General features: G+C 35.1%; 1 protein-coding gene across 3 annotated transcripts in view; it reads left to right on the forward strand.

Moving 5' to 3' along the window:
• GALNT3 (polypeptide N-acetylgalactosaminyltransferase 3) overlaps window positions 1–16,895 on the forward strand; it is a 53,248-nt gene extending 36,353 nt beyond the window's left edge. For 2 of the 3 annotated variants that reach the window (XM_005202455.5, XM_010801996.4), the window contains exons 4-11: window positions 3,235–3,384; window positions 5,073–5,307; window positions 5,780–5,897; window positions 7,328–7,528; window positions 9,584–9,715; window positions 9,915–10,016; window positions 14,907–15,059; window positions 15,785–16,895. In XM_005202455.5, coding sequence (XP_005202512.2) covers window positions 3,235–3,384; window positions 5,073–5,307; window positions 5,780–5,897; window positions 7,328–7,528; window positions 9,584–9,715; window positions 9,915–10,016; window positions 14,907–15,059; window positions 15,785–15,907 — 1,214 coding nt within the window. In that variant the 3' untranslated portion in view covers window positions 15,908–16,895. The remainder of the gene's footprint in view (window positions 1–3,234; window positions 3,385–5,072; window positions 5,308–5,779; window positions 5,898–7,327; window positions 7,529–9,583; window positions 9,716–9,914; window positions 10,017–14,906; window positions 15,060–15,784) is intronic. The other variant, NM_001192858.3, reaches the window with a different exon arrangement.

The following is a 16,895-nucleotide window of genomic DNA, read 5'->3' on the forward strand; positions in this document are numbered from 1 at the left end:
TGGTTTATTTAAATATTTCTACATACAAGTCTAGACATCCCTATGGTTTCAAAATAAAACTAAACTAAAATAGCCCAAGTGAATAGAGGTTATATTATTGAGCTAAATTAACATCCAGATGGAATAGGATTGCTCATCATCGGAGATCTTTGACTTAGCTATAAAACCTATCCACCAAATAGAGAAGCTTTATTATTCAAGTTCCCTGGATTCAAGTTACATTATATCCAGATTTCTGATTTGAATCTTTAATCCTCTGAGCCAGGTTGCTTCACCATCTGATTGTAATCAGTTGCTTTATTTATTGCTTGATTTGTTCTGTATTTTTCTAATTCTTTGTATCTATTGGGACCAAAGTCCATGGATTTTTAAGTGATATCTGATTAAGTTCTCTTGTGTGTTTTACATAAAAAAAAAGAAAAATCCAGAACTTTATTTTAGAAATCTTTTGCTTTGGTTTCTTGAACTCTTTTCTCAGATAATTTTTATTTTGTTGATTTTTGAAGAAGTCGGACAACAGGGACACAGTAAGGCTACATCTAGTAAGCCTTCAGTTGAAAGTAACTTATATTATTTAATTGCACAGCAAGATTAATAGTGAAAGGAAATCAGAATAAAGGATGATATCCATTTATAATCTTTCTGTTTCAACCATTTTAATCTTTTCTTTCCTAATCACTATCTAAATAAATATATAATGTTTATATAATTATACCCATGAAAGAAATCCAGTTTTGAAATCTGACATTTTCACATCACATTGTTATTAGCCTGTTTCTGTTACCTTCAAAACTTACTTTTAATGACAGTAATGAACCAGATACGTTTTGCTTAACCATACAATTTGTTTACCCTTTAGTCTTACTATAACATGATATTGCAATAGATATCCTTATGCTTATGTTATTTTCCTTTTTTTGAATTATATCTTTAGATTAGTCTGGAACGGCAGGGCTATTTGGTTAAAGTGTCTTAATTTTTTTTTTTTTGTAATTCTTTATAGCAATCAACAATAGATTTGGAAATATTTTCTTGACAAAGCGCTATCTTTGCATAGTAGTGTAATTGTCTTATTGGATTCAGTCAGAGAACTATCCAAGGAGTACCCACTGTAGAAAATGTATCCCTAGTTATGGTAAAGGAACTTGTGAAGTAGGAACCATAGTCCCTGACTTCAATTTGCTCGATGGAAAAGCATGAATATGTGGGTTATCAATTAACAGATAGCTAAAACCCAGTGACACCAAACAAAATATAATGAGCGTTTCCAAAGCATAGACCATGTGCTAGTTTTGTTGTTATTTAGTTGCTAAGTTGTGTCCAACTCTTTGTGATCCCCGTGGGCTATAGGCTACCAGGCTTCTCTCTGTTCATAGGATGTCCCAGGCAAGAATACTGGAGTGGATCGCCATTTCCTTCTCTAGGGGATCTTCCTGACCCAGGCATAAAACCTGCGTCTTCTTCATTGTAGGTGAATTCCTTACTGTCTGAGCCACCAGGAAAGCCCAATGTGCTAGTTAGTCCCTGTCTTAAATATTTTATTTGTATAACTGATCTTTCATTGTATCCTCCCAACAGTCCCCTATGAGGGTAAATCCTATTATTCTCATTTTATAGATAAAGAAAGCGAGGTACAGAAAGGTAAAATAACTGGCCTAAGTTCACATAGCTAAAAGTAATGGTGCTATATATCAGACCCAGGAAATTTGACTTCATGGTTTTGTGTTTTTAAATTCATAAAATTAGGAGTGTGGATGGGGGTTAAATTTAAAAGGCAGGTAAGAATTTACAGGAAATTCAAAAGTTGTGGGTGAATAAAATTTCTTAACTTGTGAACAGTGAGAGGGTTTATTGAAGGAATCTGTAGTGACTCCATTTAAAAAATCGATTCCTGTAAAGATATTTGAAATGTTTCTATTTTATAAGTTTCTGCTTTGAGAATTTATCATTAAAGCAGAAATATCTATGGTTATATTTTTTTTTAAGACAAATTACAATCCTACTTGTCTTTCAGAGAATTAATTTTGAGGTACTTAGAAGGTGTTAAAAAAGTTAATCTGTTACTCTGAGATAGTAATGTTTAGATAACACTTACTTTTCCCCAAATGTTATTCCTAGACTCTTACCTCTTTCATGAATGTTTAAGCTTTAAATAAGCAACTATCCTTTCTGAACCACAGGAGAATTAAAAAAAATGTGCATAATTACAGATAAAGTCAAAGTCACCTCCAATTGCTTCTGAAATCTGGCAGAAGCAAACATCTACCCAGGAGGCTTCCGGGCATTCTCAATATTCCCAAGTCTTTTTGAGTCTGTGTGATGGCCCAAGAAGGCCACGTGGAGAACTACATGATATATTCAACAAAAAATCGAGCATTTAATGTGAAAAAAACAGGCCTAAGGAGTTGTTTAAAAATATGGACAACACTTGAGTAACTTGACTGACATTTGTTTCTTTTACCTATTATTTTAACTCTTGCTTAGTATGTATGTCATCCAAATAGGAATACTGAGATCTTAAATTACACACCCATAACTCAGATTTTCCCTGCTTATAACCTCATTACTGATTTGCATGCCCTTTTCTTCCTTCATATTTTTATTGGAAAAAATCTGTGTCAGGAGACTCTAGAGCTTTCAAAATTTTTTTGCTGACTCTTTGTAGAAATATTCACAAACTACTGTAGCCCTGCATTTTTCTACTTGTATTTTTCTCAAGATTTTGGTCTTAAAGTTATTTTGACCACTGACTAAATGTCAGAGAATTTTTTTGAGACTTCACATTTTTCTATAAATTTCCAGATTTAAATACCAATTTTAAAAAGAATTTAAAAAAATTTAAAAAGAGAATCAAATATCTTTTTGGCCAAATTCAGTTTCTTTCTTTCCTTTGTCTCTCTTCTCTGGCCTCTAAATGAGTGTTCTTAACTCCTGGGGTCTATTCCATTTGAAGTCTCTCACTCCTCCCAAACACATTGTATTTATTGACATGACACGGACAGGATGTCTATGTGTTATAATGTCATGCATTATAATCATCCAAAAGTTAAGGTTTGTATATGTAGTTTTTTCAGTAGAGTTAAGGATGTAATATTTTTTATCTTAAGGGGTGGATGTGTACAACTGTTAAGATTATACACACAGAGGAATCATTGCCTTGTGCTTTCTTTAGCTTTCATGTTACATGTGAAATAAACTTAGAAATGAGTTAATCTTGATTTTTTTCTCTTACAGAGTACTTGCATGATAAACTAGAGGAATATATAAAACAATTTTCTATTGTAAAAATAGTCAGACAAAAAGAGAGAAAAGGTCTGATCACTGCAAGGTTGCTAGGAGCAACAGTAGCAACAGCTGAAACGCTCACATTTTTAGATGCTCACTGTAAGTATGCACAGAGAAACACAGTTGTACCATTTTCCCTCTCCCTCCCTCTAATTCAAAAGGTAAGGAAAGCTTTTCTTTAAATGCCTAATAGCATTTTCTTCAACATCGCTTCCAACTGGTGAGTATAGCAGTGATAGCACAAGCAGATTATAGCTCTGGGTAGGAAATTCCTTTCACTTATTTAAAGATCTTACCTCCTTTGTATTTGAGGTTCTTTAACTTTATGTCTTCCAGTGACCACCTTCCCCAGTGAGTTATCCATGCCTGGAACAGTTTTTCAGATGCTTGTTTTGTATTTAAAAAAAAAAAGTGTTTTTCCTTATCATTCTTGATTATTACACTTTAAAGTGAGTGAAAGTTTTGTTTCTTTTCTTTCCCCTTCAAAGATTCATAAAGTCCTTCTTGTGCCAACTGAGAGGTGTCCCTTCATAGCTTCCTGTGTGTTTCCCATGAATGTTGTTAGTTTTTGTTTGTTTTTGTTGCTGCTGGGGTTTTTTTTCTTTGTATTTTAATTTTTTCTCCAGCATCAATGATTGTAAATACAGTAGTTGAAGACTATTTTTAGAGTCAATGTTTAATGTTCACCATAGATATTACTTAAATGTCACATAGTCCCTGGAGCTCCAAGCTTCCTGAGTTTTACTCTGTGTATGAGTGTTTAGCTTTGGATTGGCCAGCCCTCAGGTGCTGTTTGACCAAGCAAATGGTTTTGAGCACACACTAATTGTTACAGAAGGGCTTTTGGATTTGCTTGAGTCTCTTTAGAGCTTTCACATCCGGTATTCTCTCAATACCAGGCATTTAAGAAAAGTCTAAAGGTAATCCAAGAGAGGTGTTTTCAAAAGGAAATGGCCCCTTCTCCAGTATTCCTTCTCCTGTTCCAAAATTACAGTAATATCAGACTGGGCATTCTTCCCCTTCAGGCAGATTTGTCTGAGGGTCCTCCTGGGCCATGACTGCGGATGGCTTGATGATGAAAAGTCCTGAGTAGGACTGCACATGCCATATCCCCTGAAGTCTGTGTGCGATGTGAGAGCCTGGCCTGGGGCCAGAATCCGACCTTTTGTGCCACACCTTCATCCCCTGTGAAGTGCTGAGTTGGTTTGAATGGTTCTTTTCCAATTGCTAAAATCAGAATATTCTGATTCCTTTACTTATTTTCTCCTGCAACCCTGTCAGAGAAATGAAGATTTCCATTTCTATACCTTACTCAAGGAGACAAGTTTAAGGAAATCAGAATATTTTTGGAGCTGCTGCTGCTGCTAAGTCACTTCAGTCGTGTCCGACTCTGTGTGACCCCATAGACGGCAGCCCACCAGGCTCCCCCATCCCTGGGATAGCAAAAAGTCACCCTGGATTCATAGTCCATTTTAAAGAGAAATACACAGTGTGAAACTTAAATATATCAGTATCATTTTACTTCCATTCTAAGGTTCAAAAAATGTCACTCCCTCCCCATCAAAGTCACTCCTTAGCTATACTTAATCTTGCCTGCTTTTTTTTTTTATCCTACCCTTATCTCATTACAAGAAACCTTTAAGAAATCTCCCTTATATAAATGTTCAAAATAATAATAATGACTTAGATATTCTCATTTCTCTGCAAACTCTCTTCCAAAATACAAAAAGAAAAAAAAAAAAACCTGGAGTGTTTTGTTGAATTGATTAAAGCTGTATTCTTTCCAGGTGAGTGTTTCTACGGTTGGTTAGAACCTTTGTTGGCCAGAATAGCTGAGAACTACACTGCTGTCGTGAGCCCAGATATTGCATCCATAGATTTGAACACGTTTGAATTCAACAAACCTTCTCCTTATGGAAGTAACCATAACCGTGGGAATTTTGACTGGAGCCTTTCATTTGGCTGGGAAACACTTCCCGATCATGAGAAGCAAAGAAGGAAGGATGAGACATATCCAATCAAGTAAGACGATTGCTCTCAAAGTCTTATATATAGTCAGTTGTTTGAAAGTCTATGCATTCTTTGTTTTTTACAGTAATTTCCACCAAGGTGATTCACACTAACAAAAATAAAGAATATTCTGTATGGAAGGAATAAAAAAGTACTTTATTTATGGACTTGCTTATACACAATTTACCTAGTAGGAAGTAGAATTAAGTGAGCTCTATGTCTTCCTTATAATCATTACTTAAGAATCTTTAAGTTTAGTTAAAAGACAAAATAATTTTGCTCTGCTAGGGAAGGATACTTACCAGTTCCTCCCCATCCCCCAGAACTTGACTTTGAAGATTGCATTTTTAGTTTTTATTAATCTGTATAAAGCCTTGAAATTGTGATCTCTCTTTATTTGTAAATTTGATTCAGTTGCTCTTAAAATAGTTCTTTTTTTCTTATTTGGTTGTGTAACAAAGTTTGACAATGGATTATTTTTCAGAACACCCACTTTTGCAGGAGGCCTTTTTTCCATATCAAAAGACTATTTTGAATATATTGGAACTTATGATGAAGAAATGGAAATTTGGGGAGGTGAAAATATAGAAATGTCTTTCAGAGTAAGTTTATAAATATAGCTCACATACTAAACAATGAAACATATATTTCTAGTTGGCTGATACAGATTATCATAGATGTATGTAGTCTTTACTTTTTGTGCTTTCTTAAATTGTTAGAAATTTTAGAATCAATATATTTTCTTTTAAAATGTAGCTTATTATATTTATTCGTATTTATTCATTGCTGCCAGTGTAACAAGAGGAATCAGTTAAATGATTGTGTCCAGGCACTAACACCAATTAATGCACTTGTAGCTACTGAATTCCAGCCAAGATAAATATAATTAAATCTAGTGCTTCAGGAAATTGGTTGACTATCAAGGGAGTCAGAATGGAAAAACATTTACATATAATTTTAAAGAACATTGAATTTAACTCTTTGGATTAAATGAGCTTTTTTTCTATACATATTAAAAGTTAATATGAGAAATAAAACAAAGGTTTTAGATCTCTACATGTATGTATTTGATTTCATAAGTTCATATTTTTCAATAGCTTTGTCATTCATTTCTCATCACTTAGGCTGGACTGTAGTAGAAAAAGAACTGAACTAACAGTTGAAAGTTTTGAGTTTTGGCTCTGGTTTCATCATATAATGGCAATGATTATCTTAGCCAAGTTTGAGTGGCCTAAGGGCAGGGGTCTTATTTTATTCATTTGAGTATTCCCAGCTCCCAGCACATGTTGAATCTCAAGCACAGTTGAACTGAACACATCACTAAGCTTTCTCACTTGCTTAAAAGAGAGAATGTGATCACAGCCCTAATGTTAGCACCTACTATTAAACATGATGTTTAGATTTCTCATTTATGGCAGAACAGATTGTCAAGACATCTAAGTGAGCAGGTACTGACTTAGCGATTTGCCATTTTATTTAGAGTTAAAGCAAATAAGGTTTTTTGACCCTCTTAAATGGCATGATATTTTTTAATATATATAATGACAAAGTTTAATAGGTTGTGTTTTGGAAAAATGACTGTCTGGAATCGTTTTCTTGATCACAAAATTGAATGTTCAAGAGGTAGAGTTTGGGCCCACTTACTCCAAATCTGCTGTGGAAGTCAAATGCAGAAGAGCCATTGGTCTTCTGTGAATACTAGAGAACTTGCATATTTTTTGACCAAAAAAAAAAGAAATTTCAGAATTTATTTTTATGAGTGATCTGAAATCACTATTCTGTTAACGTAATTTCTGAAAATATGTTTACTTTTTTGGTCTCTAGTGTCTGTACTGCCTAATGCTAGTTCTTTAAGAACTTAAGTTGAATTGGCAGGGAACAGAGAAAGCTGTAAAGAGAGATAAAAGAGAAAGCTGTTTGTAAAGCTGTAATAAATCTCTTGTTTTTATTAGTATCTTAAAGGTGAACTTAAAAGCAACACTTTGATTTTCCTAAAATACTGTAAATTTAAACAAATATCATTAATTATCAGGTATGGCAATGTGGTGGGCAGTTGGAGATTATGCCTTGCTCTGTTGTTGGACATGTTTTTCGCAGCAAAAGCCCTCATACCTTCCCAAAAGGCACTCAGGTGATTGCTCGCAACCAAGTTCGCCTTGCAGAAGTCTGGATGGATGAATACAAGGAAATATTCTATAGGAGAAACACGGATGCAGCAAAAATTGTTAAACAAGTAAGTTAGAACTAACAATTAACAATAAAAATCCACAGAAGTTCACATGTCCTTGGATTTGTTTGAGTCAACTCAAGTATAAAACATTTTTTAAGGAATTATTTTTGAAGCTGGTCTTTTTAACTCAAAAATGTATAACTAACTGATGCCAGTTTTCTCTCTCTACACTCTCTCTCTCTTTTTTTTTTAAGTCAAATAAACTGCATTTAAAACCTGAGGCAATATATAGCAGAAACCAATGCAATATTGTAAAGCAATTTCTTCCAATTAAAAATAAATAATTTTTTAAATTGAGGCGTTCTACTTGATGTTACTTTTTTTTAACGTGAAAGATATTTAGTTTTTGTGACTGCTTTGGTTCAATATTTTACTTAATGAAAATAAGATTAAGTGGAACTGCTTTCAACTGGTTTTAGGTGATGTGATTAACTCCTGAATCAAGGTGCTAAGTGGCATTTTGAATTAGAGAGACAGTGTCAGATGTGGCAGAATGAACCAAGATATCGAGCTTTTTTGTTTCCAGTTCTGGCTCCACTTTCTGGAAGGGTGACTTTGGCAAAGCCCCTTGACACTATAAAATGATCATGGTACTTTATAGGGTGATTGGCAGGTTGACCAGACATGGAGTGTATGCTCCACCACATTTCTTCTCTCTCCTTCCCTGTCTTGATATAAAATACTTACCTGTCTCCCAAAACAGCTGTGAAATAAGGAAATAAGTACTAACAAAGGCATGGCACTATGGTTATTATTGACCTGTCCTAGATAAAAGCTCTGTAGAATCATCATGCCTAATACATTTAGAATTGAGTCCCAACAGTTTCAATATTGGATGTGGTAACTAAACTAGACAGTTTAAGGACATGCTTTGGTAAATGGCATCCAATTCTTTGTAAGAAACCGTGCCAGTTCGTAAGGAAGTATATATTGGGATTAAAGGGCATCAGCACCTCAGATGTCATAAAGATCTGGTCCCCTCATTTGTCTTTTTCTCTGGTCTCTGGTATCTCCCTATAACATGTCAGTACCAAGCAATATCAGAGCAGTACTGGACTGGATTGCTAGCCCTTCACCCGCGGCCACCGACACAAGTGGGGTAGTTTGTATACTGTATAAGGTACTTGGCTAAGCAGGCGAGTGGATACTACATACCGCTTATGATTTGTCACCCACAAAGTGGCAAGTGACCCAGAAAACCCATTTTTACCTAGGGCAAATAGACCTACATGATAAAATATATAAGCTACCCAGAAATCCTTTAGAGTTTCCTACCTTTTGCTAAGACCCCTCCCTGGGTTCAAAACATTGAAGTTGGCACAGAAAATATTTTTGTTAGTTGAACTGATACGCTTGAGTATTTACTTTTACACATATCTAGGTACTCATAATTTTTCTTTAAAATTTTGCCTATATCAAATACCTTTTCAATTTAGAAGTGCTTTTAAAAAATATTTTCTTATTCCTTTTTAAATAAGATAAAGGGAAATAAAATACAGTTGATTAAAAACTTGACTTTTTCTACTAAAACATTGTTATTGTTAGGATATAATTAGGAGATATTATTAGGAGTAAGCAGCACCCTTAAAACTAGAAAAAAATATTCCTAAAGTATAAAAATTATTATTATCTTTGTGGTCTTGACTGGAGAAGAGATGTACATTACATGGTACATTGGCGCTGTTTCTCACACCTCACTTATAGATCACTTTAGTGTACAAAACTGGGATACATTTCAAATGTCCCACTACCATTTTTTGCTTTCAGCATTTCATTTAGGATCTCTGTCCCATGAAAGAGGTTTGTGGCACAAAGGAAGAATAAAATAGCACAAGGCCAGCACTGCAGTGGCCCTTGATTCTCTTTGAAGCCAGAAGTGAGCGGCCAGGCATACTTGTTGCCCGAATGAATGGTGACTGTAGTTAAACTGCATATTACATTTTGGCCCAGAATTTCTTTTTTTTAAAGACCTAATGTAAATACAAATAATAGCATTTGAAGTACTTCATCAGTGCTGTTTTAATTATGCATTCCCCTTCACTTCTCATCTTCCTCCAGAAATCATTTGGTGATCTTTCAAAAAGATTTGAAATAAAGCACCGCCTTCAGTGTAAAAATTTTACGTGGTATCTGAACAATATTTATCCAGAAGTGTATGTGCCAGACCTTAATCCTGTTATATCTGGATATGTGAGTATTTTCCTGTTCCTTTTTATTTGGTATACTCTTTGCCACCAATATTTATGTGGTTCAAGGAAAAATGCTGTAATACTTTCTGGTTTATTGCTTTTGAGAGTTTTACATTAACACCACTTTCAGAAATTAGTTGAGAAAATATATAAACCACGTAGATTTTTTAAAAATTTATAACTTGAAAATTTCCCTTTAGATTAAAAGTGTTGGTCGGCCTCTATGTCTGGATGTTGGAGAGAATAACCAAGGAGGCAAACCATTGATTCTGTACACGTGTCATGGACTTGGGGGAAATCAGGTGAGCATTGCACGAAAAATCCTGCCTTCTGTTTAGTACCTGCAACCACAAGTAAGTTCTTGCATGTCTTTCAGAACCCATATATCAATTTCATGTTCAGGTAAACTGGTATGTGAAATACTTTTAGAGTAAGTTGGGCAATTAATATTGAAGTTGCAGAGTACTTTATTTTGATTTTCACTCTACCTCTGAAAACAGTTTGAGGTTGCTTACCCATTCAGTAGAAAGGCAAATGAGAATATAATAGAATAATGCCATCTGAAATAAAAACAAAAACAAAAACAGGATCTTCTGTGTGAACCTTTAAGGTTGCATGACTATTAGCATGGTGATTTTGCTAAATTATACATAAAGGCTATATTTTACTGGATTAGACAGCAAATAACATCATGTTCATACTGTACTTTTGTGGGCTACAATATTATCTCAACAGATTTTTAAAAAAATATGTATGTTCTTGATTCTTCTTGATTGGTGACATCTTTGCTTGTTACTACCCTTTTCTCTGTTTTACTAATTAAGACTAAAATGTCATATGTCACTATGGATAGAGAACATATTAAAATATTATTTCCAGGTTTTAGCTTCCTTTTCTAGCCTTTTACAAGTTAATTCCTGGAAGATTAGACTCTCTCTCCGTTGTTAATTCAACAAATTCACTAAGTGACCCCTGCATACCAGGTACACTGCTGGGTTCAAGCAATTTAGATTCCAGCTCCTTCAGGAAATAGCTGTTTCAAAACTGGCATTTACAGTCAGGATGGTAAGGTCTGGGATAAAGCTTTGAGTGCTCTGAGGGTATGGAGGAGGGCATCAGAATTAGGGTGTCCATACATTTGCCTGGGAAAGGTGACATTTGGGAACATTTTTTGAAAGGTACACGTAAGGGTTAGTGAAATAGCTGGTGGGAGTGAGAACAGATTGTCCTCAGGAGAGGAGCTGGTATGTCTTTTGGGGGAGGGCAGGATTGCAAGTGTTTTGGTATAGAGTCCAAGATGTGCATAGAGGATTTTCATGGTATTATTAATGAATACTCATGATGCCCTGTGTTAACAGGATGGAACTTTGATGATATCAGTTTTAAGAAGAAAGGGCCAGTTTATCTCCCAGTCCATATACTTCCATGTTTTTTTCTACTCAGCCTCAGTTTAATTCAGTTCCAATGCTTACTCATCCAAACCAATCAGTCTACTTACTGAAGGTAGATGATGCTGATGCCCAAAAGCTATAGGTAGGGAATAAGATCCATTGCTTGATGGTTAGATATAATTATGAAATAGGATGGAGATACACATAGATATATACAGACTTACATGTATATACATATACATAGATGTATGAGTATATATCTTCCTATTTTGAAATTTCCCTACACACCATATTTTAAAAGAAAAAAATAATTATACAAATAGTTGCCTTTTTTTGAAAATAACACAGGACTATCCAAGTAAAAATTAAGGTTTGGAGCAATGAGAAATATTTCCTCATTTGTAAAAATCTTACCATTAAATGTGTGTGTGTGTGCTCAGTTGTGTCTGACTGCTTTGTGACCCCATGGACTGCAGCTGCCAACCTCCTCTATCCATGGAATTTTTCCAGGCGAGAATACTGAAGTGGGTTGCCATTTCCTTCTTCAGGGTACCTTCCCAATCTGGTGATCAACCCGCGTCTCTTAAGTCTCCTGCATTGGTAGGCAGGTTCTTTACCACTAAGTGTAAATATTTATAAATTTATTTCAGGGTTCCTATAGCATTACATCTATTTACCATAAAAATTGAAGATATATTTTATACACTGTTCTGTTTTTCTCCTATCATTGCTATAAAGATATTTTTATAGTTCTGTCTCTAAAATAATTTTTAAATTATGAATATCATGGGGCATCTTTTAGAAATTTTGGAATGGTTAAATAATTCACATATTCTTTCAACAAGTATTTGTTTGACAGTCTATAAAGTAAGTCACATCCTTATAGTAGTGAAGAAGACCAAGTCTCTGTCTTGTGAAGTTTGTATTCTAAAAGGAAAGGAAAAAATAGATATGTAATTTTAGGTATAAATAAAAATAGGGTAGGGAAATAATGTGTGTGTGGGGTTAGTTATTTTTGGAGATTCAGGAAGACCACTTTGAGAAGGTGACCTTAGCCTGGAGGCCTGTAGGAGTTAGGAGAGGAACCATGTCCTAGGAAGAGAGCATCTCGGCAGAGGGACCCAAAGCCAGCGGCCCAGTGGCAGGTAAATGGAGCGGGCACAAAGCCAGTGTGGCTGGAGTAGAGTTAGAGTGGTCTAGGAAAAGAGGGTGGAAAATGAGGTCAGAGACATGGATTAGGGGCCTGGTCATATAGGACTTCACTGGCCATGTTAAGATCGTGGATTTAATCCCAGTGTGACAGAAGCCATCTGAGGGTTTTGAGTGGAAGAATAATATTTTCTGGTTTATATTTTAAGATAACTGGTTTCTATTGCCCTGACATGGCCATTGATTTTATTTTGATTTATTTACTTTAAATGTTATTTTCAGTCAAGCACTAGTTTAGGAATTGTGGTTCCTTGAGTGGTAGATGTTTCTGAGATATCATCTAACTTAGTCATTTCCTCAGGCTTCCTTCTACTCTCTTGACAGATAATGATGTTTTTTGTAGCAGAAAACTCCATTGTAGTGGTATTTAACTATGCCAAATGAAAAACAAGTATTTTGATTATGTGAATAAATCGACTAAATACTGTTGTAGTGCAGAGTGCAGTTTAATCCCTTACCACTTTGTTACACAAGCCCTTCTTCCCCTTTCTCTTCCGGTGCTTTTGTCCTGGTTCTAAGATAAAGTCTCTCCAGTGTTCTCAGCTAGCTAATTGCATACTCTTTGGCTAAGTATCTTCAACTGTTTTCCATTCCTTATAACTTCCCTTTTAATGTTTTTTTAAAAAACATTATGAGTGAAGTAAAGTACTGGTCAGCCCTTCTCATCATCTTTGAGGTCCTAAAGTTTATCTTTTTTAAAGCACAGACAGAATGTTGTTTTCCTGATCTAAACCCATTTTCTTTCAATCTGAAGAAAGAAAGTCTTCCTTCTTTCCATCTGAAGAGCTTTCAGTCTCCATCTGAAGAGCTATCAGTTATAAAAATGACTGATACTATATTTGTGGAAGGAGATAAATTAAGCATGAGGCTAAGGCCAGGGGAACTCAAGATTAATTCAGCTAATGTTTGTGGAGTGCCTACTCTAATACACGTAAAGGGTTTAGAACAGTCCCTGCCTAGCACATAATAAGGGCTCAATAAATATTAGTGCTAAGACTAATTACTTCCCTATTGAAAATCAATTATGTTCACTCATTTTCTCTTTGGAATGTCAACATTATGAAATATTTGATTTATAATGGATGTCATTACTAGATACACTGCCTGACTTTGGTCTACAGTGAAGTCAGCTAGCTACACCATAATTCTAATAGAGTGCTGTGGAAGTTGTCTCTGATGACTCTGGGAACCCTGAGGAGAGTGTAAGTTTGTGCACAGGACAAGTTCAGGGAAAACTAAAGAAGGAAGGTAATATTGGAGTTGACTTTTGAAGCATCAAAGGGAGTTAGCTAGGCAGAAAAGCATCCAGGGAGGTATTCCAGGGAGAGCACTGTAAAGCAGTCTTGGAGTTGTGGATACACACGTCCTGCATTGGTAGGATTATGTGAAAGGAGCAGTGCATAACTGGGACAGTGGTTGATGTAAGATTGAAAGTGGAAGATTTCACAGACCAGTTAAGAAGTATGGGCTTTATCTTAGCAACAGTAGTGATTCACTTAAGCAGGGAACGTAAGGGATCAAATCTATGTTACAAAAGACAAACCGGCAGCGGATTGGATTGTGTTATAGGAGCGGAAGTTGGAGGCACATGTGGAGGTGTTGCAGTAGAGATTTTGAGTGCCTGAACAAGAGAAATGAGGGTGTGGAAGTAAGGATGGGTAGGATGGTAGCATCTGAGAGGAAGATTTAGGAAGACTAAGGAGCCAGTTAATTGGATATGTGGAGAGAGAGAAGCATCAATAATAGTAACAACAGCTAAAAATGAATTGAATGCTTACCACATCCAGTTACTGGTCTAAACGTTTTACACATATTAACCTATTTATAGCCATAACCCTATGTGTGCACTTGTGTGCTAAGCAGTTTTAGTCGTGCCCAACTATTTATGACCCTATGGACTGTAGCCCACCAGACTCCTCTGTCCGTGGGATTCTCCAGGCAAGAATACTTGCCATGCCCTTTCCAGACCCAGAGATAGAACCATGTCTCTTACCTCTCCTGCATTGGAAGGTAAGTTCTTTGCCATTAGCGCCACCTAAGAGCTATTAAATTACCTTTTACAGGCAAAGGAACTGAGGTATGAAAAACTGCCCCCCCCCCTTTTTTTTGGTCCATGGAATGAGGGTTGCAGGATCTTAATTCCCCAGCCAGGGACTTAACCTGGGCCACTGCAGTGAAAGTGCCTAACCACTGGACCATCAGGGAATTCCCAAGAGTGTGTTTAAATACTACTAGTTCAAATGAAAGTACTATTAATTGAGATGAATAAGAGGGAAGGAACACTTGTGGGGAGAAAAAGGAATGATGGGCTTGCTAAAAGTTTCCAGGCTCTTTTCTATGGCATACCTGTTCTAGTCTCCATCCTACCTAGAATCCAATTTCTGACATGGGGAGGAAGATAGTACCTTCTTAATTAAGTAATTATTGGTGATAGGCTGGAGAAAGGACATAATCTTTTCTGTTCCCCAAACTCAGTTTGTAATTATGATACCTATTTTTCAGTGAGTTGCTGATTTTTTTTTTTTTTACTGACAGTTTTGCAGCTGAGGATATAGGGTGCTTTTGTCAATAACAGCATTCTTCCTTTCACAGTACTTTGAATATTCTGCCCAACATGAAATTCGGCATAACATCCAGAAGGAATTATGTCTTCATGCTGCTCTAGGTGCTGTTCAGCTGAAGGCATGTGCCTACAAAGGTCACAAAACAGTTGCCATTGGAGAACAGATATGGGAGATCCAGAAGGTACCTCCTTGCAGTTAATTCACCCCTCTATATAATTATTCTGAGTAGCTCTATTGCTTATCTGGGAAAATATATGAAACAGTACATTAATGTCATCCATCAGAATTTCTTTGTCTTTGTTAACTTTGTCATTATGTATCTCTACTTTATGTTAAGAAAGAAGGTATCAATGAATTAAATACTCTTAGAGCAGAATGGTTGTAAAATGTCTTAGAGCATGATTTATGCAGATCAGCTTTCTGTGGATTATTAATAATAGTTGTTCATATTTGTTTTTCTGGAGTTTCTTATAATGCCTGTGACAGTCATACTTTTCTTACCTAAACTGATACTTTCCTTCCCATTTTTTGTACTTTTTCATGAATCTAGATTTGAGGGGATACGTGAAAGGTGGTTTTTTTCCCCCCTGTTTTTAAGCATATGTTTTAAAGCTTAGCTGGAATCTTCCAATTCTTACCTGCACATTGTTTTGTGTAATGTTAGAACATTTATATAGCACCTTCTTTGAATTGAACATCGGTGGCATAAATTGCGTTGCCTACACCAAAAACCAACAAGATTTAATTAAACATAGTAGATCTTAGAAAGATTAAAAGTTAAGAATGGTATATATTTATTCTGTTAAGTCTACCTTAAGCTTCCATGAGACCTTGAAGTGTTTTTATATTTCTCAGTTAACCCTGAGTCTTGAAACTTAATGTCTGTTTTATTTCTTTTTATTCTAGGACCAACTTCTGTATAATCCATTCTTTAAGATGTGCCTTTCAGCAAGTGGAGAGCATCCAAGCTTAGTGTCATGCAATCCATCAGACTCACTCCAAAAATGGATTTTTAACCAAAATGATTAAGTGTTCCTTAAAATTAAGGAGTTGAAAAAGGAGATATTCTTTCTCATAAAACTGTGACTAGGCATACACTGTAGTTTTTGAAAATTATGCAAAAGCAGCTAATTGTAACTTATTCCAAGTGCATTTTTTTCTTATTTATATCTTAAAATGTCTATGTAGCACTGCTACAGAAATCCCTTAAGTTTCCATTTCAAAGCACAATAACTAGTAATACCAAAGACTATTTTGAAATGTCCAGATGTAGAGGAAGAGAAGTTTATAGTATGATGAAAATAATTTTTCCAGAAAAGTGATGTTTGTGTGCTTTGTACACTTGAGAATATGCATAGTTACATTCACACACTCACAATTTAAAATATTTCTTCTAGTTTTTTGGGGGGGAGGGAGAAAGATTTGATACTATATTTTTTTAACATAGAAATGGATCAATGAAGGTCAAAAGTTGGCCTTTGTGTAAAACCAGGAAATTTTTTATAGATCTAGAATTTATTATATAAAAATGCAGGTAAACATTTTTTTTTTTGCATTTTGTTAACTTACCTGTCAAATGTTTCCTTAAATATGAAATTAAATAAATAAGGAGAAGACTATTTTTAACACTTCGATTTCTTCGCAAATTTAAAAATATATTTTAGTCTGAAGTCTACTTGATTTGAAACACTGAAGTCTTCCTTAAAAGACTTTTTAAAAAGTAACTATACTGTGTGTTTTCCCAAAGAAATTAAAAAAAAAAACAAAAAACCTCTAAGTTGCTCTATGTTAAAAAGGTGTCTTTTTCCTTTCTGTTAGTCTTTTCTTCCTACCAAAATTCACTAATCTTGAATGTTTATGAAATTGAGTTTCAGATGTCATACTTGACTCCTTTAAAGTTAAATTTTGTTTGTTACCGATTCAGTTGTAGATTATCTTTGCAATGAAAATTTTCACCAAAAACCTTCTTTCTATCTATGGAAAATACAATAAAACCAATTTTTATCACTATTATAAA

The sequence above is a fragment of the Bos taurus genome, chromosome 2 (assembly GCF_002263795.3).
Source record: "Bos taurus isolate L1 Dominette 01449 registration number 42190680 breed Hereford chromosome 2, ARS-UCD2.0, whole genome shotgun sequence".
Taxonomy (NCBI): domain Eukaryota; kingdom Metazoa; phylum Chordata; class Mammalia; order Artiodactyla; family Bovidae; genus Bos; species Bos taurus.